Raw genomic sequence first — 23,999 nt, forward strand, 5'->3', positions numbered from 1 at the left:
CCCCCCCGGGGCCCATTTCTGCCCCTCCAGGGAGTATTTTCAACAGTCCAACGGGGTAGGCAGCCATACCTGGGCAACCTATCCCTATGCTGGAGACGGGCCTGTGTTCAAAGTCTGCCACCCACCCACCCACCCACCCTATCGCCTCGGTACGCGTCATCTCTGCGCAAGATAGTTACCAAGGACTGAATGCTCCGAACAGACCAGTCTCTTGGCTCAGATGTGGGCTCTGCTCATGTGCACGTGCACACACACTTGCAGATAACATTTGCACACCTCCACACGCATGTGCACGTACAGACAGGCCTAGGAACCGTGTCCCAACTCCCAGGGTGCCCCGCACTTCTGGCTCTCTGCCTCCCTTCCCTTCATCACCAGGAGCCGCTGGACCAACTCCCTCACTTGCAGGCTGCTGACGGAGGCCAGGACCCAGATCAGCTTCCAGACCACCCCTGGAGCCATCAGCCAACGGCTCCGACCTTTACCTCCCCAAGGAGAGCAGCCTTTGAAGGAGGGTGTGGATATCAGAGCTAGGGTCACAGCCTCCTCCTATCAGTGGGAAGGGGCACGAGGGACTGTGAAACTGGTCCTGCTGCCTCCAGCTTGGAAAAGCAAGTTGCACGAGCTCTGAGACGCTCTCCAGGCTCACGCCCCTCCCTGGCCTGCCCTGCCCTCCCATCAGTCATCTCTGGCTGGTGTCCTTGCAGGGACCTCCTAGAATGAGGCCTACTGCCTCTGTGGCCAGGCCTACCCCGCGCTCCGCACAGAATCCGGGAAACGGGAAAAGCCAACACTGCCATCTTTTCCCATCTGGAGACCAGCTCACGGGCCAGCGGCCTGTCCCACTGCTTCTGGCCCACTCATGGGGGCATGTGCCCTTCAGCCCCTGAGCTCCATGCAGAAAAGGCATCAAGGGCTCCTCTGCCATAGCACCGGAGTGCTCCGGGGTCGTCTGGGAGCTCCCGAGAGGCCGCTCTTTCAGCTGAGGCTGGGAAGAGCCCTAGCTGTCTCCACTTCCAGAGCTAAAGGCTTGGAGGTGGCCAGGGGTCTGCGGGTCTGCCTAGGGAACATAGCCTGGAGGGGCTGGTGGCAGGGGGGCCTGAGTTCACCTGTCAAGATCATCAGGCAAAGGGTGCCCTGGGCTTGTGCAGGGGCCTGGCCCTCCCTGTGTGCTAACGGACTGCTCTTCCGGCCTCCTGTCTCCTGGGAGGGGAAAAACCCCACCAGACCAAGTGACACCACACTGGTCACTTCAGCTGTGCTGTCTAACGTGGTGGCCACCGGGAGTGGCCCTGGGTCACTCGGCTAATGCTGCTGGTCTGGGAGGCTGGGCCTCCGGACCTTAGAGAGGGGAGGCTACTGGGATTGGGGGTGCCTTTCCAGCTAGATGTGTGGCCTGGGCAGCACCCTCCGGGGACCTTCATGGAGGAAGGAGGCGCAGAGCTGACAACGCCCATAACTTTGCAGGGTCGTGGCTGGGGACAGAAGAGGTTTCTTGGGAACCAGGGGAGCCCCATGCTGAGGGCCGAGCCATGGAAGCAGGCCTTTACCACTGGGCAGGAGAAGGTGGTCTCTGCCCCCTCCCCTCCCTGCCTTGGGCTCTCGGCAGTCTGTAGCCATGGGATCGGGACCAGGCGGGCATGGGGGTGGGCGGGGTGTGTACCCTGTCTTGAGCTTTTCTTACTAGAGGGCCACGGACACACACACACACACGCGCGCGCACACATGCACACGGAGCCCAGGGGTGGCTCGGGGGCCTGTCTGCTCCTGCCCTTTAGCAGCCCTGCCAAGAGCCCCTTTCTCCCCCCTTCACATGCCTCATCTCCCAGAGCCAAGAGAGCCTCAGCTGCCGACTGCAACCATGGGGAGGACGGATGTGGGACGGCCGAGCCCAGGCAACTACGGGTGGAGGTGGGCCCCATAGCCCTTCATACCCAACAAACCCCGAGCCCCTGAGGCCACAGGAAGGGCCAAGGGCAGAGGGCCACACCCCCCAGAGCTGTGGACACAGAACCATGACACCACTGAACAGAACACCAAGAGAAGACAAGCCCAGCGAGCAGGAGTGCGCGAGGGGGAGATAAAGCGTCCTGTGGCCCCGGAGTGGTCCCGGGGGCAGCTCCCCCAGTGAGGATGGGGCACACAGGACGCGCTGCCCTCACCCAGCCGCTCCCGGACACAAGGCCAAGGCCCTGCATGCTTTTCTTGGGTGGACACGGCCAGTCCCCAGGACAAGACCTGGGAAAGGAACCTGAGATTTCTAAGCTTGCAGGAGAATAATAATAATAATAAAAAAAATCAGGTAAGCTGTCCGCATAAAGGCGACCATCCACGGAGGGGGTTGCGGACGGGAAGCAGGGAGCTCGCCCACCCGGCCCGCCCAGGTCCAACCACTCCTCCCTCTGTACCGATGCCCCCTCAGTTACATAAAGATGTCTGGGGGCCTCGGCTGTGCGGACCATGAGCCATCTCATGGCAGCTCAACACCGGCGCGGGGTGGGGCTCCTGGGCTGCTGGTTTTGTTTCTCTCCAGGCGGGCCTGAGGGATCCAGTCGGCTTCTCTAGTGATCGTATTGCCTACATACTTGAATTAGAAAGATACGGTGGCTCAAAACGTGCCTGCGTGTGGCAGACGCCGCGGCGCAGGCCCTCACGCCCGCATGGTGTGCGCACAGTGGGGCCTGGGCCCACAGACCGCGCACACAGCATATATTAACATATATATTGCTCAAGTATATATGCTATTTACAGTATATATCTCTATCAACATAAAACACAGGTATTTATATGTGTGTACAACAGGTACGGCCTAGAGAGTCTGGGGCAAACTACTCGGGGCACGGGGCCCACACACTTGCACGGCAGGGAGGGAGGGCAGAGGAGTGACAGTGGGGAAACTGAGGAAGGAAATCAAGGCCTTCCAAGGACAGAAGGGGACACAGGGCTTCCACTGCCCTGCCCACGCAACTACCTCCCTTCTGGGACCAGCAGACAATTGATAAGTTTTGGTTGGAGTTTTGTGCAAAATGAATTAACAAACCAAACCAAACCAAACCAGTGGGTTTCTAATTAGTGTGGTGGGCCCCGAGCACCCGCGAGGGTTATGACAGCTCCTCCACCTGGTAGGCTTCCTGGGCTCCGAGGGTCCCCCTGGCATGAGCTCACACTGGCCCTGCATCAGGACAAGGAAACACCCCTTCTCTGACCTCAGAGACTGCACAACCCAGCTGCTGCCAGGGAAAAGTGGCACAGGTGAGCAAGGGGCCCTTCCTGTCCTGCTCACGCAGAGCACACCCAGCTGCAGGGGCACTGGGCTAGCCTGCTCCCCATGGACAGGCCACCTCGCTGGCCACCTGCTGGCCACGCCCCCATGGCTCTTGGTGTCCTCACCCCTCTGAGGCTCCAACAGAAGCATGGCTGGCAAGAGGCCTGTGTGGAACAGACCCCTGCTCCTTGCTTCCCACTCAGAGGCCCGAGGCCCATGACAGCCCTGACTCTCACGCCTGTCCCTGGACTACAAGCGCCAGCCAAGTGACAATGAGCCCCCGGCGGCCCCTGAAAGAACTCAGACAGACTCCAGCCCCTAAAAACAGAAACCATGGCCAACAGCAGCCTGGGCGCAAATACATTAAATAAAAACTAAAACAAGGTACGATTTTTCTATTAAGGCTCAGTTAAGCTGCTTCCCAGGCCAAGCACTCATGAACGCCAGGCCCCAGACTGAAGGGGTGGTGGCGGGCGAGTGCAGGCAGGGGAGGAAGGGCAGGATGAGTTTTTTAGGGGGTCCTATGCTGGTCTAGTCAACTGTTGGGGAGGTGGGGTGACCTAAGAAACCCCAGGCCCAGAATGCTGGGGACACCCCTGCTGGGGGAGACCCAGGCTCCGCCTGCCCAGATACGGTCCAGGGAAAGCAGAGGGGTCGGGAGCTGGTGCTCCAGGCTGGTGGGTCTCCTGGGACCCCCTCCCTGAAGAAGTGAGTGCTTGTGGAGGGGAGGGTCTGGACGGGGCCCTGCTTGGCAGTCTTGCTGGGGGTCGGGGTGCTGGCCCTGAGGCTGGCAGGCAAGGTGCTGGGCTCTCTCCAGCTCGGCCCACAGTGTTCAGTCTGAGCCTTTGCAGCCACCAGGCCCCAGGGCAGCACACTGGCCTCCACTCTGGGGAACCAGCCCTGAGCTGATGGAACCAGAGACCAGCGACCACGGTATGCTGCCCCCCACCCTCATGGGGGCCTTCCTGGGCTCCACCGACTCAGCCCCGCTCTGCCAGCACCCCCAGATGACACGAGGAGTGGCACGCCGGCGCCTCGGCAGAGCAGCCTGCTTCCTTTGGCACCTGCCCCTGGCCGAGGGTCAGGCCGGATGAGAAGGCGGGTCAGCTCACAGGCTCCCTGGGCCTCAGAAACCATTTTCTGGGGTGGGGATGGGGGAAGGAGGCAGTTCGTTCTCAAGGGGCCTGGGGCTCTGGGAAGGCAGGAGGGCATGGGGAGGCCTTGGCTGGGATCCCAGGCCCGGAGGGGATGGCAATCGGGGAGGGGACAGTCTCCCAGGGGCCATTCCTTGGGGTCCCTGGGCCGATTTTCCAGTCTGTGGAGAAATACTGCGAGAACAATCTTCGGGGTGGGGCTGGGCCAAGGCAAGGCGGAGCAGACGAGGCCGTCTAATGCTTCTCCGCTTGACTGACCTGCAGGGCGCTGATCACCCCGCCGATATTCTCCTCCGGTACCTGAGTGGGGCAGGAAGCAGATGCAGTGAGTCCCAGAAGCTGCTCCCTGCCCTGGGGGGCCCGGGACCACACTCACCAGTGCGTGGTCGAACTTGAAGGTGCTGATGTAGTAGGCGGGGATGTCTGCAGCAGCCAGGGGCTCGGAGATCTGTGCCACGATGCCGCACTCATCTAGGGAGGAAGGGGGTGCTCAGCCTCCGGGAGGCCCTGCTTCTAGGCCTACTCTGCACCCGCCATCGTCCCACCCCACCCGAAGGGCTCAGTCCAACTGCCCGTCCGACAAGGAGCTCCTCTTCTCAGACCTCGGCCAGCAATTCACCCTCTACCCTTGGCTCTGTGGTCCTGGTTCCGCTCAGCTCCGATCACCGCCCGCCTGTTCCCAGACCTCTGTTCCCCAACCCACCGGCTGCCACTCAGTGCACGCGCTCAGGCAGCACGGGCCATGGGAGAGCAGGGCTCGGCCCTCTTCTGTCTGGTACTTATTCTCCCAGATGACCACGGGCGAGTCACTTCCTCAGGCCCAGCCTCGGTTTCCACATCCAGATTCCCACCAGGTAACAGCACCTGCCTGTCCTGCATTTGCAGGGGGCTGGGAAGTGACCTCTCCAGGCCTCCACGGCAGGGTCTGTGGCTCTGCGAACCCCTCCAAAACCCAAGCCATCACGCTGGCCTTGGGGTTGCCTGGGGCGGGCTGATCCCTCCCTCATTGTCAGCTTCCTGCCTGATGTGAAGGCACCACTCAAGGTTTCCTGCTACAGGAAGACCACCAGGATATGAAGCCCACTCTCCTCCCCAGCATGACCCCCTGGGTTGTTCCCCGAAAGCTCCTGCTCTGATTTTGGTGAGGATGCAGCTCCCCAACACCTCTCTTGACTGGGTGGGTGGGTGGATGCAGACCTGGTCACGGATTTTGAAGCCTGAGCCTGGGGTTCAACCCAGGCTCCTGACTTCTGAGAGTCACCCCCACTGTCACCAAACCCAGCGTCTCCTCCACCCATGACCCCTAGCCATGACCTTGCCCCGGTCCTGAGCTTTTCAGCCCACCCGGGACTTGTGGAGTGGCCTGGCTAGTCTCACAAGCTCCTGTTTCCCGCTCAGTCTGTGAGGCATCTGGGTGAACCCACAGGCTTTCTGGTCACCGTCCCGTCTGCTACGCGTGGAGACTTGTAGTGTCCTAAGACACCTTCAGGCTCTCAACGCACTACTCCAATAAACAAATGGGCACCAGGCAGGGGATTAGGGTCTAGGATGGTACTTTTTTTTTTTTTTTCATAGGGCATATGCTCATGGAAGACAGAGACAGAGAAGAAAAGTGAGAAATCACCTCGTAGGAGGGATAGTCTTCTGAGGATCCTGGACACACACACACACACACACGCACCTGGTGTGATGTGATTTTCAAGCCGCCTGGTTCGGGGCTCGAACTGTGGTCGGCCATGTGAGAGACCAGCGCCTTAGCCACTGTGCCACCTGCTGGCCCCGATAATACCTTTTAAACTATGGTTGTGATGTCAACTACAGATGGCTGGTGATTGGTATTTTACAAAAGGACTCAGACTAGAAAAATGAGAGGCCAAGCAGCACAGCATGAGTCTGGGCCAACTGTGGTTTTGTGAGCCCTTAGTCTGAGTTCTTTGAGGGTATGTGTGCTGGGTAAACCATCTACCTCAGATTGCTGGAAAAGCACACCTGTCCAGAATCTTCCCGGCTCTCATTTTTCTTGCAGGAATATTTATAGCTAACAGGATGGCTCGAGAATCTCCTCTTGGGAAGGCACACCAGCGGCTGCCTGCTAGACCAACGCTGGCATTTTCTACGCATGTGCCCCATGGCCCACCCAGGAGGCTGCTCCAGCAAAATGGCCCGACAGCATCGGGCAGACGGTGGCCCATGGAGATACCATTCCCACACCCCCTTCCCATCCATCCACCTCTACTTCTTCCTCCCGACTTCCTCTCTGCGGCACTGTTAGCTTACTGAGTGTATTCTGGTCGACTCAGAACCTTCTGAGACCACAGCTGGGGAAAAACGGGTAAGCAAATGCAGAGGTACTTCAAAAGTTCTTATTAAAAGTGTAAGTTTAGAGGCCAGTAGGTGGCATGGGGGTTAAGGCACTGGACTCTCACATGGCCAACTGCAGTTCGAGTCCCAAACCTAGACGATTACTTTTTGGAGAGGTTTTTGCTATAGGGCGCGTGCGCGCACCAGACAGACAGAGAGAGACAGAAAGCAAGAAATCATCCCCCGGGGGGATGGCCATGCTGCAATCCCTTTTCCTCCATTCTCCTCTCGGGATCTTGGGCACGCAGCACACGCGCCTGGCGTGAGTTTTAAGCCACTGGGTCTGGAACATGAACCGCGGTGGACTTCGTGGGAGTCCAGCGACATAGCCATTAACTGGATTCCCATGTGGCTGACGCTTACTTTCTCACTTTTCCTCCCACCCTCTCTGGTGAGCGCACATGCCCTATAGAAAATTAAAAACATGATAATAAATAAATTAAATAAATAATTCATGAAAAACAATAACAAAAAGTCCAAGTTTAGGGGCAAGCAGGTGGTGTGGTGGTTAAGGCACTGGATTCCCATGTGGCTGACCGATGTGAGTCCTGGTGGCTTGAAAAATCACACTGGGCGTGTGTGCATGCATGTGTGCCCAAAATTCCAAGAGGAGAATGGAGGAAAAGGGACTGTAGTGTGGCCATCCCCCTGGGGGTGATTTCTCACTTTCCGCCTCTCTCTCTGGTAAGCGTGCAGACCACCCTATGACAAAACCAAAAAGAGAAAGACAAATGTGGCCTGCTGCCTCCACGTCCTAGGAGCAGAGCCTTTGGGAATATTCTGCTCTGCAGGGAAATCAGAGTTCACAGACCCCACCAGGGCTTGCCGAGGCCAAAGCACAAACTTGGAGCACCGGCTAGAAACGGCTGTCCTGTGACTTACTAAGAATCTCTCCAGCCTAAGAATAATTTTCATCCTGACAATGCTTTGCTTGCGAGCAGCTCCCTGCAGTCCCTTCTAACACTGAGCACAGGCTGGGTCAGGCGAACCGCCTGCAACCACCCTGGGCTGCCCTCAGCGCATCTACAGGTAGGGTCTCAAACCTGCAGCGCCTTGGAAGAGGCTCATGATAAAAGCTGTCTGGGCCAGCCCATAGTGTGGTCGGTAGGCACTGTGTAGAGGAAGCCGAATCTCACATGGCTGGCCAGGGTTCGAGTCCTGGCCCTGGTGGCCTGAAAAACATGCCTGGTGAACACACGTGTGCCCAGGATCATGACAGGATAGAGAACTGGAGGACTGAGAATGCCTTGCTGGGGGTCTCTTTCTCTCGTGCACGCACATACCCTCAGGCACACACAAAAGCTACCTGCGAAGACAACTGTCTGGACAGCTAACACTGACGTGAGGCCAAGTCACAGGGAATCACTGCAGGTGTTCTGTCATGGGACCCCACCGTTTGGTGACACAGGAGAAAGGGCATGGGACAGACAAGGTGAGATCTTTAGGGGGTGCAGCAGGGGGGTGTCTGAGAGGTACTGGGAGAAGTCCAGCAATGGAATTACCTTTCAGCAGTGGGACTTAGGAGTGACTTTTTCCCCCCTCCTCAATTTTTAATCCCATTCCCAATTTTTTTTCTTTCTTTCTTTTTTAAGTGTCAGAGGGCACATATGCTCACTAGAGTGAGAGAGAGAAAAGAGACAGAGAGAGGAAGAAAACAACTCCCCACGGGGCACGGACACACCAGAATCCCTTCTCCACTCCTCTACCCTGCTGGGACTCTGGGCACACACATGTGCCCAGTGTGTTTTTCAAGCCACTGGGGCTGGGATTAGAACTGTGGTCATGTGGGATCTGGCTCCCTTAACCACTAGGCTATGGGGCTGGCCCCACCCTCTCTGATGCTCTAATAAAACACAACATATTAGGTTTTAAGTAGAGGAAAATCAGGGCATTCGGAAGCCTACTCCTCCAGGCCCCTGGAGTGCCGTGCATTAGCCCACGCGATGGGACTTCAGCCTCAGTCTCCCTGCCCCACTGAGCTAGGACTGAGCCACCCAGGGCAGTGCGTGTGAGCTCAGCGATGCTAGCCCCCCAACCCTGGGCCTGAAACCCACAGGGGCTCACCAAATCCCAGCGGCTGTCCTCCAATCCGCACCATCTTCCAGAGCTCTCCGGATGCACTTGTGAACAGCAAATTACTAGGAAACCTTCAACAGAAACATGAGAAAAGCAGAGGCTGATGTTAAGTGCACCCTCTGCCAGCCCCGAATTGAACCTTCCTTGTCCATACCTGGGGGGATGGGGATGGGAGATGCTGGACTGGGCTTTGGAACAACTTTCCTTATGGCTAAGGCTGTCCCACCCCAGTTCCAGAGCAGGGGTTGAGAGTCACGCAGAGGCACAGTTCAAATCCCTGCTCTGCCACCACCCCCCACCGTGGACCTCAGACATTGTTGCACCTCTCAGAGGTGGGGGCAGCCCAACTACGATGAAGGGCTGTGATGGGGGCTTATGAGGGACGACGGGGTGAGGAAGGGCCATTGCGGAGCCCTTGGCCCGCCCTGGGTTGAGCATCCGCCAGGGCTGGCTTACCTCTGCTGGGTCTGCACATCCATCACCAGGGAGATGTAGCCCTCGATGAGGGAGAAGGAGAAGAAGCGGATGTGGCCACAGTCATCGCTGGCAGCCATGGGGTCCTTCACTCTGGGGGCCAGAGGAGCCAGTGAGGGTGGCCCTGCTGCATGCAGCCTTCACTCACCCACCTGCCCATTGACCTCAGCAGGATGTTCTGGGAAGTGCCAGCCTGGGAGAGCTGGCCAAGCCCGGGCTCTGGTCTGCCCTGGGCACCCGGAGCCAGCCTCACCCTGCCTCACTGATGCAATGGGGTGAGGCCACGCATTCACATAATCGGGTCCACACTCCGGTGCTGGACGCCCAGTCAGCCCTTTACACGGGCCACGCCTGCCCCTTCCTGGGCAGGTTAGCTGTCCCCGTGTTTACCCACGTCTTATACCTCCCCTGGTGGAGGGAACATAATTAACATCAACCTCTGGGTTTCCCCCTCGTTCCCTTTGAAGGTTTTCCTAGTGGTCACGCTTACCGGACCCTCTCCACCCCACGCTGACCTGAACTTCACAAAACCTGCTTGGAGGGAGGGCCAAAGCCTGTCGTCCACTGAGCAGAAAAAGCACGTTCTTGGGTCTGGGCTGGTCCTGGGAGCTCAGGGCAGTGGGGTGCGCAGTACATCCATATGTGCACACGGTGTCACCGAATTTGGGGTTTCCGGGGTAAGATGTCTCCCCCTCGGGCCACCCTGTGGCCTGTGGACCTGGGGGCCTACCCGTTGGAGTAGAACATGACGTCCATGAGGAGTGTGGCAACAGTGGGCAGCGTGTCAGGGTCCAAGCTGGTGACACAGAACCTGTTGCTCGGGCTGGACAGCGGATGGATGACCGGCCTCTGGACTATAAGAGCACAGACAGGGGTGCTGAGGCAGGCTGGGAGCAGCATTGTGGGTGGAAAAAAGGTACAGGCAGAGGGCTAGGGTCGGCCAGCAGCTATGCCAGGGAGGCCCAGCTACAGGCTCCTGCTGCCTCTGCAGCCTTTACCACCACCGACGGGTCTCCTGATGCTCCAGCGCACATTTGGGCCCCTGGGCCTTTGCACATGCTGTGCTGGCTGCCTGGATGCCCATCCCATGGTCGCCACCTGGCTTAGCTGCTACCTGATGCCCTCCCAGAGCTGCTCTGACGCCCTGGGCTTGGGCAGGAGTGGCCTCTGGCCCTTGCTGGCCACTTCCCCATACCACTCTTGCTAGACTTTGGCAACAGGGTCTGACCAGGACAGCCGCACACGCAGTCTGGCACTCACTGATGGGCAGCTAGAGCCCGTGTTCTCTGAGAACATGGCTGGTCTGGGGCAGGGTCTCCAACTCCTCACCCCAGCTTACCCATCTTGGGCTTCACGAAGCCGTTGGTGATACCGAGGTTCTCAGCTGCCACCGTCTCGCCATTGACGACCCGCAGGATGGTGAACTCTGACGACAAGGTGTGGGTGACGAAGGGCAGGTCCCGCTCACGTACCTGCGGACAGGAAGCCGAGGCTGTGATCACTTGGTGGCCTCGGATGGATGGGTCTGGCGCTGACCCCTTTGCTCTGGGAACCTGCCTGCAGAGCCAGTGCTTCAGTGGTGGTGTGGGAGGGTGGGTGCGTGAGGGCGAGGGAGGGTGGCCGCGGCTCACCAGGATGAAGTCGGTCTGGTAGGTCGACAGCATGAACACTGAGATGTTCTGGTCAGCCAGCGGCGCGATGACCGACTTGGCGATCTTCGTCACACCGATGGGCTGGGAACTGGAGAAGCTGCCGCCACCGGACACCACGTTCAGGGCCAGCCAGGTGGCATCTGCCACGCTCAGGTGCTCCGAGGAGGGCAGCTCTGGAGGAGTGACACAGAGGCAGATCTGTGACCTTCGGGGACCTGGGTGTCTCCTGGGCAGGCCAGGCCAGAGAGGAAGGGACTGAGGCTCCAAGGCCAACCTCCTGGCCCCTGGCCTTGGGCCTCAGTTCCCCCTTTTGTCACCAGAGTGGGACTTGTCTCAAAGCTCCTTTCCTGGGAAGACAGAGCGGGGAAGGCTCCCTGCGGACTCAGGACAGGTCAGGCGGGGTGGGCAGGAACCACGTGGAGAAGGGCTTTATACTAAGAAAGGTTGTTTCCTCAGCCACAAAATGACAGTAACACCATTATTTTCTAGCTTTTGCCACTACCATTGTATCATGAGAAACTTGCCCCATGGTTTCCAAGTGGGGTTTCCCAGCTCTCAGAGGATTCTGAAGAGGAGAGGCCAGGAGCAGACAGGGTGGGACCCCAGGATTTCTCTCCCTCGTTCAGCTGGACCTCTGTGTCGGGCTGCTCTGGAAGAACACACAGCTCCGGGGGCATCCCGGCTGCTGAGGATGCCATACCTCAGGAGCAGGGGGCTAGGAAGGCAGGGGCTCAGGCTGGGGAGCTGAGGGGACTGTGAGGAAGGTGGTGCCCCAGGGAAGTGGCAGTGACAGTTGCCAGGTCCCCCTAAAAACCTGAGGGTGCCTGGGGCAGCACTGCACAGGTAGTGTGGACAGACTTGCAGCAACAGCGACCGCCAGAGCGCCTTGGCTAGTGCGTAAGGACCCAGAGTCCACACGTCTGAGTCAGGCCTCCGCCCCATCCTGCAGGGTACCATGGTACCCCAGGAGCCCTGTGCACGGAACACAGGACACACATGTGCATGTGTCTCCAGGGGCCTGCAGACACGAACATGAACACGGGCTGCACGTGGGACACTGTGTCCCCCGGCGTCCGTTCAAGTCCACCACATACCAGGCCAGAGCAGGGACGAGGGGAAGGTGCAGAATGGAGGACTCTGAGCCGTGGGGGCACTGGCACTCCCACCACACACCGGTAACCCAGAGGCTCTGAGAGGGTCAGTGATTTGCCCAAGATCACTGAGACATGGAGTGCCTGAGCCAGGATTCACACTCAGGTCTGACTCGAAAACCCGGCCCCTGTCCTGTGCACAGATAGCAAGGGGTGCCAAGTTCCAAAGGGCAGGGGGCTAAGGCAGGGGATCAGGCTGGGGCGCTGGGGGGATGATGGTGCCCCAGAGAAGACCAGCTGGGCTCGGGCAACAGGGCTTCCCAGGAGGGGATCCTAAGTGCCCAGCCCTGGTGGCCATGGTGACTACTGCCTGGTGGGCCGTTGGTCCGGCTGGCTGAGAAGGGCCAGTGGTCAGCCAGAGGGAGTTTGGAGAGGCAGCCGGCATCACAGCACAGGGGACGGCTTGGGAGGGAGAGTGGGACAGGCTCTCATGTCAGTCCCCCTACCGAGGGTCTCGGAAACCAGATTTCTCAGTCCTGGGACCAGCTGAGCAAGCAAGTTCCCCAGAACCCAGAGGCTCACCTCCCTTCTGACATTCTAGGGAGCCCAGGCCTGGCAAAGGACGCTGTGTGGGGCAGTGTTGAGAGCCCCGGCCCTACTCACTGTCTGGGCGTACAAGCAGAGAGAGACCCAGAGTCACTGAGCGCCAGGGTGCTCTCCGGCTCAGCCTTGTTAGGCCACCCAACTCTGACACCAACCCCAAGTCCTCTGCCTCACTCGGTGACAGCATGTTCCGAAGCGCGCATCGCTAAGCGGCCCTCTCTCGTGTGAACACCACGGACTGCTCTTGCACGGCTCTGATGGTACAGTCAGGTGCACCGAGGCTGCACGGTGGGGTCCATTATCACCTCACAGGACCACCCCGTGTACGTGCTCTGGCGGGGGCCCAGACATTGCTCGGGGACATCTAACAACGAGTGGTGAAATAAAAAATGCCCCTTCTCACGAGCACAGAACCCCTAACACCTCAGGGAAATCCCGGTGGGCTCATTCACGTCACCGTGTTAACACGACAGGACCGTGGAAGCCTTTGTGAATCCTCGCTCCATTCGCGCTATCCCTGCAAGCTCCTTGCAACTCACAACTTCCCCGGGGGGCTGGGCCAGCTGGTGGTGTGGTTAAGGTGGCAGGATCCCACATGGCTGGCTGTGCAATTTGAGTCCCAGCCCTGGCAGCTTGAGAAACATGCCAAGTGCATGTGGGTGCCTGCCAGAATCCTGGAAAGGAGAGATAGAGAAGGGACTGTGGTGTGGCGACCCCCCTTGAGGGGAGCTTTCTCACTCCCCCTCACCCCTTTCTCTCTCCAGCAAGTGCATACATCCTCTGGCAGACAAAACAAAACAAACCTGTCCAGTGGCTTCCCATCTCTTTTGCAGCAGAAGCCCAGGTCCTCACAGTGTTCTGAATCAGCACTGCCTGAAGAGCCATCTCTGGAGATGGAGATGGTCTAGACATGCACTGCCCAGTAGGGCAGCCACTGGCCAGGCATGGCCACTGGTGGGCCCCGTGTGGCTGGGCCACGGAAGAACTGAACTCTTCGATCTATTTTAATCCATTTGCATTCCAGTAGCTTCACATGGTGAGTGGCTGCTGTACTGGCCGGGCAGTTCTGCCATCAGCCCGCTGGAGTGTCAGCTGCCCAGGGCTGGGAGCTCTGCCTGCCAAACCCAGCGCCCAGAGCGAGCACCAGGGACTGCAATGGCTGCCCCAGACCTCTGCTCTCTCTAGGCCCCACTGTTCCCCCTTCCGCTTCTTTGCCCAACTCCCAACTCAGTCTCTGTGGTCAGGGTGGGGGTCACACCGCAACACTGGGGGTTAGGGAGGGATGCCCTTTATCATCCCATACTCAACACTCCAGGATGGGGAAAGGGGCTGCAGTAGCCAGGGCCACTCCCATCGACCATCTCCGGACCCGCTGACTCCCCTACATGCCTGACCCACCAGTGAGGACAGAGAAGAACCTGCGTGGAGATGTCCAACTGGCTCTGAGAAGGAAGCTCTTCCCCCATCCCAGAACAGGAAATAGGCCCAGAGGAAGAAGCTGCTGGGCCCTGGGTCACGATGCAGCAGGTGGAGGAGCTGTCTCCAGCACTGTGAGAGCCTTCCAGACCTGCCTGGTGCCAGCCCACTGGGGGTGTTGGGGAAACTCCTCAAGCAGTGTTTAGCCTCAGAACTGGAAACCGAAGGTGACGGGCAGGTGGCATTCCAATCTGCCAGTCCACTCCTAGGCCTGGTGCTCCTGTCTGTTCTGGAGGGGCCTGATCTGTACTGTGGGGGATCAAGAGTCCTGTGGGGGGGGAAGGGTGGCGGCAGGTGGCATGGTGTTAAGGGTGCTGGACTCCCACATGGCAACTGCGGTTTGAGTCCTGGATCTGGCAGCTTGCTTTTTCACTTGCCCCCCCTCTCTCTCTCTGTCCCTCTCTAGTCAAGTTTAAATAAATACATAAATAAAGTTAAATAAAATAATTCTTTATAAACAAAAAAGAGTCCTTAGGGGAGCAGAGGGCAAAACCAGGCTTTGGGCTCAGAAGGCCCATCTTGGCCCCGCCCCGTCTTCCCCATGAGGAAGCCATGAGAAAGCTGTTCTGACAGGCAGGGGTAAAGGTGTGTTCCCCCCAGGCAGTGAAGTGTTGGGGGAGTGTGTATCTTTGGGCGGTCCTGGTGTGACTGAGACTCTGCCGCTCAGCAGGCTAGGATGACTCCTGGGGAGAAGCCTGAGCCAAGACCAGCCAGAAGCGAGGCATAGGGGAGGAGGATGGCGAGCAGCTCCTTGGCTGCCACTACCCAGGGGACTTTGGGTCAGTCCGACAGCTGGCCTGAGGCTTCGCAGCCAGTCTGATGGGATGGGTCCACCTGCCATGCTCCCAGCCTCCACTCTGTCTGGCGTGCACTCGCCAGACAGACAGAGACACAGACAGACAGAAAGTGAGAAATCACCCCCCAGGGGGGATGGCCATGCCACAATCCCTTCTCCTCCATTCTCCTCTTGGGATCTTGGGCATGCACGCACATGCACCCAGTGTGAGTTTTAAGCCACCGGGTCCGGGATGCGAACCATGGTCGGCTACGTGGGAGTACAGTAACATAGCCATTACGCTAACTGCTGGTCCCTCCCAGCCTCCACTCTGGGTAGAACCCACTGATGCTCTTCAAGTGGCAGGTCAGGGTTGGGAGGGCAGTGAGCATGGGACCAGACAGGCAGGACCCACAGAGCCTTCTGGAAGAGCATGCTTGGTCAGAGCAGCAAAGCAGCCGGAGGCCATGTTGTTTGCTGCTTCTTGCCCAAGGACCACCCCCCACGCTGTCTCCACGTTCTGGGGGAGAGATGACGATCTGTCGATTTCATCCCTGTCCTGGCCAAGCAACGGAATGCTTGAACTGCTGCTCTGGACCTGTGGGGACCAGCACCCAAGCAACTGGCCAGGAGGCAGCATGCTAGCCCTATCCTGGAGGAACAGAGGCCCATTCTAGGACCAAATGGATGGTCTCTGTCACTGCCCATCATCAAGAGCCTAGATAACTTTTTGGAGCTGAAGAGCCTCCCTGGCAATGAAGGCCACAGTGTCGCCACTTGGCTATGGGACCGGCGGCTCCTGGGCAACGTGGCCACATCTTCTGCATAGCTGTGCTTCCACGGTGCCTCCTACCTGCCCATGGGTCAGGGGCCCTTGGGGTTAGCAGGCGGGCTGACTCCCAGCAGCGTGACCTTGGGCAGAACCACTGCCCTGGGTTTCTCAGTTTTCCAACATGGGACAGTGAAATCAGGAATGACTCCCGAAGCTTCCCTCACTGTAAACATTTTGCCCGAGGGTGCACATGCTGGTTGGAGGGGGACAGTGGGAAAGCACCCTCCATCGGGAATGGTCATGCTGTTTATCCTTCATAAATTCCTTCATTTATCCTTTCGGGATTTAGGGCACACACACACGTGCCCAGTGTGTTTTTCCCATGCTGGGTCCAGGACTGGAACCACACAGTAGGCCATGTAGGATCCCAGCTCATGGAACCCTCAGGCCACAGCTTGGCCCCCAGAAGATGCTCCGAGTATTGAACTAGAGAATCTCCGTGTGTGCTAAGATCCTGGCATCGGAGCAGTCAACAAACGCTGGACGCTTTCTGTGATTACATGGCTGGTGCTGGGGCCGCAGGTTCAGCTTCGTGGGTGGCCGTCAGACAAATGATAAAAATGCAATTCCAGGGACCAGCAGAGGCCATAAGGGCTATGTCGCTGGACTCCTGTGCAGTCGACTGTGGTTTGAGTCCTGGACCCGGTGGCTTCAACTCATGCCAGGTGCATGTGCGTGTGTGCCCATCCCCCCGGGGGGTGATTTCTCGCTTTCTCTCTGTTTCTGTCTTTCTGGTGTGCACACGTGCCCGATAGCAAAAACTTCTCCAGAAAAAAAAAGCAATCCCACCGTAAAGTAATGTGTGGGTGAACGTTTACGGATGAGAGCATTTGACCAGAGTTATTTAAAATGATGGACAGGAGCTCAATGACAGGACTGGGTGGACAAACCATAGTTCATCTATGACAATATACTATGTGTTTGCTTAAAAAATGTTCTCTGGGCAGCTCCGTGGTCCAGTGGTTATGGAAGCTGGATCCCACATGGCCGACTGCGCGGCTGGAATCCTGGTTCTGGTGGCTTGAAAAACACACTGAGCACACGTGCGTGCTTGCCCCAAGTCCCCGTCAGGTGGAGAAATGGAGGAGAGATTATTGGGGGGTGCTTTCTCTTTCTTCCCTCTCGCTGCCGAGTGCATACATTCTCTGGCAAATAACCCAAAAAAACTCAAACAAAAAAATGGAAAATGTTTTCCAGCTATAAGGTATATTTTGGTAACTGGAGAAATGTAATTATAAAATCTACGTTAGGAAGGCCAGCAGGAGGTGCGGGACTCCCCACGGCTAAGGTCTGAGTCCTGGGCCTGACGGCATGCTCCCTCACTCTTCCTCTCTCTCTGGTCAAATGAAGAAATAATAACGATACTGAACGAAATTAAATAATTCTTTTTTTTTTTTTTCTGGAGAGGTTTTTGCTATAGGGTGCATGCACTCATCAGAAAGACAGAGTGAGACAGAAAGTGAGAAATCACCCCCTCACACACACACCCCAGGGAGGACGGCCACACCACAATCCCTTCTCCTCTCGGGATCTTGAGCAGGCACGCACATGTGCCTGGCATGAATTTAAGCCACCGGGTCTGGGACTCGAACTGCGGTCGACTACATGGGAGTCCAGCGACATAGCCATTACGCTAACTGCTGGTTCCATTACTTACAGGGCAACTCTTACGTCTCAGCATCAAATGGTTCCGTAAACAATAAACTGTGTGTGTTTAGGAAGGGAGAAAGGAAGCAGCTGTCCTCAAAGGTTAACAGGCCCCCATGGCATCTTGCCTTTCCTGCTGTGCCCCCGTCCAGCCCCGGGCGACGAGTTACTTCCCGACGTCCTCTCCCTCCACCTGTGGCCTGGTCACAGCCTGCTGACCGTGTCCTGCCCCAAGTGTGATCCGAGGCACACCAGCACACCTGCCTCCAGGTACAGGGACGGGGACTGCCATGGGAGAGAGGCAGTGATCTGGAGCCCGTCAGCTCTAAGGCCCTCTAACGTCAAACTTAAGATTCTGCCCACTACCCAGGGGCTGCTTCTATCATTGTGGGTCCCTGAGAACCCCTCGCACAGCACCCAGTGCTTGTCAAATGCAAAGAAGAACAAAGGAGACGTGCACATGCTCTGTCACACAGACATACAGACTGTCCACTGGAGGCAAAGGGCCACCCTGCCCCTCTTTGAATGCCAGAGGGTATGACCATACCAGAGAGAGAGAGAAAAAGGGCAAGAGCGTGAGACAGAGGACTCCTCAATGGGGTGTCACACTGCTTCCCCTTCCCCCCATTTCTCCACCCCATCAGGAGTTTGGGCGCACACGCACCTGGCACGTCTTTTCAGCTGCTGGGCCCAGGATGAGAACTACGGTCAACCGTGTGGGAGCCAGTTCCCTACGCAGCTTAACCCCTGGGCTACGGGGCCAGCCATCCACAAACCTCCTAACTGTCACATTTAACAAGGAACTCTGCTGGTAAGGTTAGTTCCAACCTGCTTGCTGCCGACCCGGAGGCGCTCGGTGTCTTATATACCGATGGAACTGCTGGCTGCTGGCTTCCAGCGCAGAGGCCCAGTGAGCAGTACCCAAAGCACGCTGTCTAACGTGCAGAGGGGCCGAGGAGGCTCTCGGTGGAGACGCCACATGTGCAGAGCCGAAGATAGGGTGCCGGCCCTCATGCTGTAAGGGGTGGCAGTTGCCAGAGTCCCCCATGGGGCTGCCAAGAGACCAGCCCTCTTTCTGTAGCAGAGCCTCCTAAGAGATCTCAAGCTGGGTGAGAGGGCAGAGTGAGCCTGACACTGTACCGACTCCCACCCCAAATCCTGCCCCAGCCTTCCCAGACAGCCCCCACACTGGCCCTTCCTGCCTCAAACTCTGGCTTGGCTCTGTCACTCCCAGCCACTTGGGCAAGGCCGCTAGAGTGAGGCCAGGGCTGAGCAGTAAAGAGCACCCTGGATAAGGTCAGGAGCAGCTGAGCCACGGCATCTTCTCTGTCCCTCCCCACCCCAGGCTCTGCAGCCAGAGTGCCAAAGGCTCTTACTACCCAATTCACACGCAGCTTTCTCTGCTACAGCAATAGCCACCCAAGAGGCCACCCTGGAGGGGTGACCCTTCCCAGGAACCAGTTAGGGCAGCCAGAGGCTGGGCCCTCCTCCCAGGCCTGCTAGGGTGATTACACCTGCTTCTCATCCTCCTGCCTTCTCTGGACTGAGGACTGAACCATGGCCTCTTTCTTCATAAGCTCTGTTCCTGCCACTGGGAAAGGACTGCAGGGCACGGCAGCTCCAAGAGTTACGGGGTCACCATTAGTCACGCTAGGGACTGGCAAGGTTGAGGTAATTCCCTCCCTGGGCCAGCTGGAGGGTCTCGGCTGGGCCTAGATACCTCAATTTAGACAGAGCCCGCTTCTTCACCTCCAGAGAGGACCCTGCCTTACACTCATTTCCTGCCCTGCACACATGACCTAAGAAACTACATATGTCCAACCCCGATGATGGCTGTTCTGGGTCAACAACCTTCGAGGGCTCCCCACTGCCTACACAGTAAGGCAAACTTGCCTCACTCGCCTCTTCAGTTAGAACCTCTGACTTTGTACTTCTGGGGGAGAGCTGGATGTGGCCTAGCTTCTACTGTACTCACTTTAGGCACCCCAACCTACCATGCTCTCTCCCTTCCCAGGCCTCCCCAACCCTCCTTGGCCCTTCAGGCCAGCAAAAATTCCACCTCTTCCAGGAAGCCTTCCCTGATCACACCAGAAACCTCTTGCTTCAAGCCCCCAGAGGGCCAGGTCCAGGACTCAAACCACAGTCAGCCATATGGGAGTCCAGTGCCTTAATCACTATGCCACCAGCTGGCCCCATGGGTTCAGGCACCCTTAACCATGAGTCTACAGGGCCTGCACCCAGGGTCTTTTTCTTTCTTAAAGAATTTTTTTAAACCTTATTTATCCATTTATTTATTTTAATTTGACCAGAGAGGGAGAGGGCAAGCTGCCAGGTCTGGGACAGAACCATGGTCAGCCATGTGGGAGTCCAGCGCCCTTAACCACCACGCCAGCTGCCAGTCCCTGCCCCCAGGGTCTTTTCTGATTCCCTCTTTGTCCTCCTTGCCGGCCCTCTCCACTCCCCTCCCCACTCCACCGCCTCCTCCTGCCCACCTCCTCACACTCCAGTTCCCTGGGTATGCCAAGTGAGCGCCTATTCCCAAGCGCCTATCACACATGTAGCCCCTCTGCCTGGAAAGTCCCCTTCCCTGAATGGTCTCCATCTGGTCTTCTAAAATTTTTACTCTTTCACTTGGGTTCAGCTCAACTGTGCTTTTTACTCTTTCACTTGGGTTCAGCTCAACCACTGCCTCCTCCAGGAAGCCCTCTCAGACTATGCTCCCGCCAGCCAGGCTAGGTGCCACTCTTGATACTGCACTTTTGGTTCCTGTGTCTCTGTCCTCTGGGAGTCGCCTCCCTGTCTGCCTGCCCTGCCAGGGCCTGGCTCATGAGGCATCTGTAATGACAGCAGCTGTGAGGCCTTGGCAGGTCATGCCACCTTTCTGGTCTCTCCTCACCTGCGGGCCGAGGATGAGACAGCCGGTTCCAGGGCTGAGTGCAGCGTCTGAGGCCAGAAGCGCTCTCGGCACGGGTGAAAGGTCACTACGTGCTGAGCCAGCAGGCTGAGTTCTGTATTTTCTGTTCCTGCTTCCTGCTCCAAGGGCCCGTCCTACAAGGTCTCCTGCATGGTGGCATTGTGACACATGCTCACAGTACCCGAACCCCTCTAGCAAGGTACCCACCACTAAGCAGCTCTGTGATTAATGGTGTATCAGCCAACAGGCCCTGAGGCTCACGGAGTCTCTCATTCCCGACTCATCTCCAGGCCGCACGTGCAAGGCCAGAGCATAGCAGGTGCTCAGTAAATGCTGCTTGCTGTGACGCCTGGGGCTCCAGACTCGGTGGCTCAGCTGCAGGACATGGCCCTGGTCACCGACGATTCCTGCAAACACAGCCCTCCAGCCTGCACAGCAGGCGCCAGGGCCCACAGCCTCCCTTCTCCCGCTCTAGCGCTCTTGCATCTGCCGCCCACACAGGTAGCGTCTCATCTTGGGAGGCGAATTCAGTAGAGTATCTACCCCCAGAGGACATGACCCACTCCCAGGGCAGACCTGCTAGGAGGCTCCTTTTATGTCTAGGGTGTTCTATGTAAGGGTATATGAGTGTCTGTGAGAAAATGAAAATGGGGGTCAGTGGTTAAGGTGGCTGGATCTCCCATGGCCGACGACATACTTTGAGTCCTGGACCCAATGGTTTGATAAACATGCCAGGTACATGTGTGTGCTGCCCCGAATCCTAAAAGGAGGGAGAGATAGAGGAGAAGGGATTGAGGCATGGCCTTTCCCTATGGGGGTGGTTTCTTCTCTTTCTCTCTGGTGAACACATGTGCTGTCTGGAAAAAAATTTTTTTAAAAAGAAATTGAAAATATGTTTAGGTTGCTCCAATATACAGTCCTCCTGTGACTTGTGCTTTCTGAGGAAGGCAAAAGTTCCTGACTCTGGGGGCTGGCAGGTAGGGTGGTGGTTAAGGCGCTGGACTTCTACATGGCCAACCATGGCTCAAGGGCTGGGCCTGGCAGCTGGCTTTCTCACTGTCCCTCTATCTCTTTCTCTGGTCAAATAAAACAAACAAACAAACAAATAAAATAATTAATTCTTAAAAAAAAAAAGTCTCTAACTCTGGCTCCTGTGCGCACAGGTGTCTGCTGAATGAACGAACAAGGAAATGAGCAAGTGAGTGAGTGAGAGTGAGAAAGAGTGAGTGGGTGAATGGCTAGATGGGCACCTTTGATGGGGCAGGGCCTCCCTGGAGGTGACCTGCGTACACCCTCTCCCTTTGCCACGGGGCAGGAAGCCCCATCCCCGCTCTGGCCATGCTGGGACCAGGCCCAGCCCCCCACCAGCTCTGTGCCCCAGGGCATGTGTAGCTCGGGAAGTCGCTTCCTCGGGGCGTCATCTTCTCACTGTGTAAGGGGTCTGAGAGAACTGCTCCAACCCTGACAGAGAACCATCAAATGGTCAGCTTCCAACCCTAGAGTCCATTCCTCAGACTCCATTTTTAGGTTTTAGAAATCAACCTGAATGTGAATACATTTTATGCTTTTAAGCAGTTTATCATCTGAAAAAAATTAAACCAACTTCAAGTGTAACGTAGGAAATTGGACGGAAGCAGCAGACTGTATTTACCCACCAGGTCTGCTAGCTTCTAACAACATGCAAGTGTGCGGTTACAAAGTTAAGTGAGACATTGCTCTGCAGGATGTGAGCATCAGTACATTAAAAAAGAAACAATCTGTGCACAGGCAACAGTTTAGGACAGTGACACTAAAAAGTTCCTAATAGATGTCCCGGGGGTGGGGCTGTGGTTTTTGAAGCGGTCTAATCGGTTGCATTCTCTGCAAGTTTTAAGACTGTAACTTAGTGGTTCAGAGCAAACATCGGCTTTAAGCTGCCTGTGGAGCCGGGAAGATAACTTCTCCCTACCCTCACCGACGAGCTGCAGATAATAACACCTCCCCATAATCAGTGTCTATCGGTTAGCAGGTGTTTGCAGCCCAGCCAGTGCTCCACTAATGTTAGCTGTCCTTTTAGAACAGGATAAACTTAAGACATGTTTTCTTTTTTTTTTTTTTTAAAGAATTATTTATTGAATTTTACCCATTTATTTATTTGACCAGAGAGATAGAGAAAGACAGAGAGAAAGAGAGAGAGACTGAGAAAGCAAGCTGTCAGGTCCAGGACTTGAACCATGGGCAGCTCAATCCTCAGTCTTTGTTCCTGCTGGGAGAAGCCCTAGTGGTAATTCTTTTATTACTTCTATTGACTTTTTTCCTATGTTTTTATTGGACAGGACTCCCATGTGGGAGTCCAGTGCCTTAATCATCACACCACCTGCTGGCCCCCCAAATTAATACACATACTTTAATAAGAAAACTTACAGGCTCTGGGATGGGCTTAGGGGGGAAATAAGGGGTGACTGCTAATGGGCCCTGGATTTCTGTGTGGGATGATGAAAATGTTCTGGGATCAGAAAGTAGTGATGGTTGTGTAATATAACCTACAGATATAAAAGAAGTCACTGGGGCCAGCAGGTGGCATAGTGGTTAAGCGGCTAGACTTCCACATGGCCAACCGCGGTTTGAGGTCCAGACCCGGAGGTGTGAAACTTATGCCGGGTGTGTGTGCATGCGTTCCTATCCACCCTTGGGGGGGGGATTTCTCACTTTCTCGCTCTCTCTGTTCTCTCTGTCTCTGTCTCTCTGGTGAGCACACATGCCCTATAGGGAACAAAAAAAAAGCCACTGAACTGTACACTTGGTTTTTGTCTTAGGGCACATGTGCACACCAGAGAGAGGGGGAAAGTGAGCAATGTGGCAATCCCTTCTCTTGGGAGTCTCGGCAAGCACACAACATGTGCCTGGCATGATTTTTAAGCTGCCAGGCCCAGGACTTGAACTGCTCAGTCGGCCATGTGGGATCCAGCTGTCTTAACCACCGTGCTACTGCCTGGACCAAAAATGATGGGGTGTATGATACCTGAATGATATCTCAATTCAAAAGCAGGAAAAAGCCAATGGAAGTAATAAAGGGACTGTCACTGGGGCTGCTCCCAGCAAGAACGGCTGAGGACAGAGGACGGAAAGCGCCTTGCTCACAGCAGGGGCTCCGTCCACAAACACAGTTGCTTTCTCCCCTTCACTGCTGTCACCTCGGCTGGTTGACCCTGCCTAACTGACCTGTTAGCTCTGGAGCCTTTCTTTAGGGAGGTCTTGACAGCAGAAAGGAGGGGACCCTCCAGGATATAGGGAGGGGGGAAACAGCCTCGGCTGACTTCTGAGCGGACCAGCAGGTAGGGCGGAAATGCGGAGGCGGGCACCCAGAGCTCGGGACACTGTGCTGCAGTCACAGAAGCACATACCTAGGAACCCCTCCTCATCAACAATGATGGTGTAATCCTCCGGCGTCTCCGTCAGACTGAAGAACTTGCACCTGGACAGACGGACAGATAGAGAGACAGGACATCTTGTTAGTCTTTTTTTTTTTTTTGAGGTGTTTTTGCTATAGGGTGTATGCGCTCGCCAGGGAGAGACAGAGAGACAGAAAGCAAGAAATCACCCCCCCAGGGGGGATGGCCACGCTGTAATCCCTTCTCCTCCGTTCTCCTCTTGGGATCTTGGGCACGCACGCACACACCCCCAGCGTGAGTTTAAGCCA

The 23,999-nt window shown here is 56.6% G+C and overlaps 1 protein-coding gene across 1 annotated transcript; it reads right to left on the bottom strand.

Moving 5' to 3' along the window:
* Positions 1–2,769: 2,769 nt before the first annotated feature.
* Positions 2,770–23,774, bottom strand: CASTOR2 (cytosolic arginine sensor for mTORC1 subunit 2; the record flags this gene model as incomplete). The annotated part of the gene is given in 8 exon segments (XM_014590322.1): positions 2,770–4,719; positions 4,796–4,890; positions 8,845–8,927; positions 9,313–9,423; positions 10,061–10,184; positions 10,670–10,802; positions 10,962–11,155; positions 23,704–23,774. Coding segments are annotated over 8 exon segments (877 nt in total), but the record flags the coding sequence as incomplete, so codon positions are not given.
* Positions 23,775–23,999: the final 225 nt, after the last annotated feature.

The sequence above is a fragment of the Tupaia chinensis genome, unplaced genomic scaffold (assembly GCF_000334495.1).
Source record: "Tupaia chinensis unplaced genomic scaffold, TupChi_1.0 Scaffold000429_1, whole genome shotgun sequence".
Classification (NCBI taxonomy): domain Eukaryota; kingdom Metazoa; phylum Chordata; class Mammalia; order Scandentia; family Tupaiidae; genus Tupaia; species Tupaia belangeri.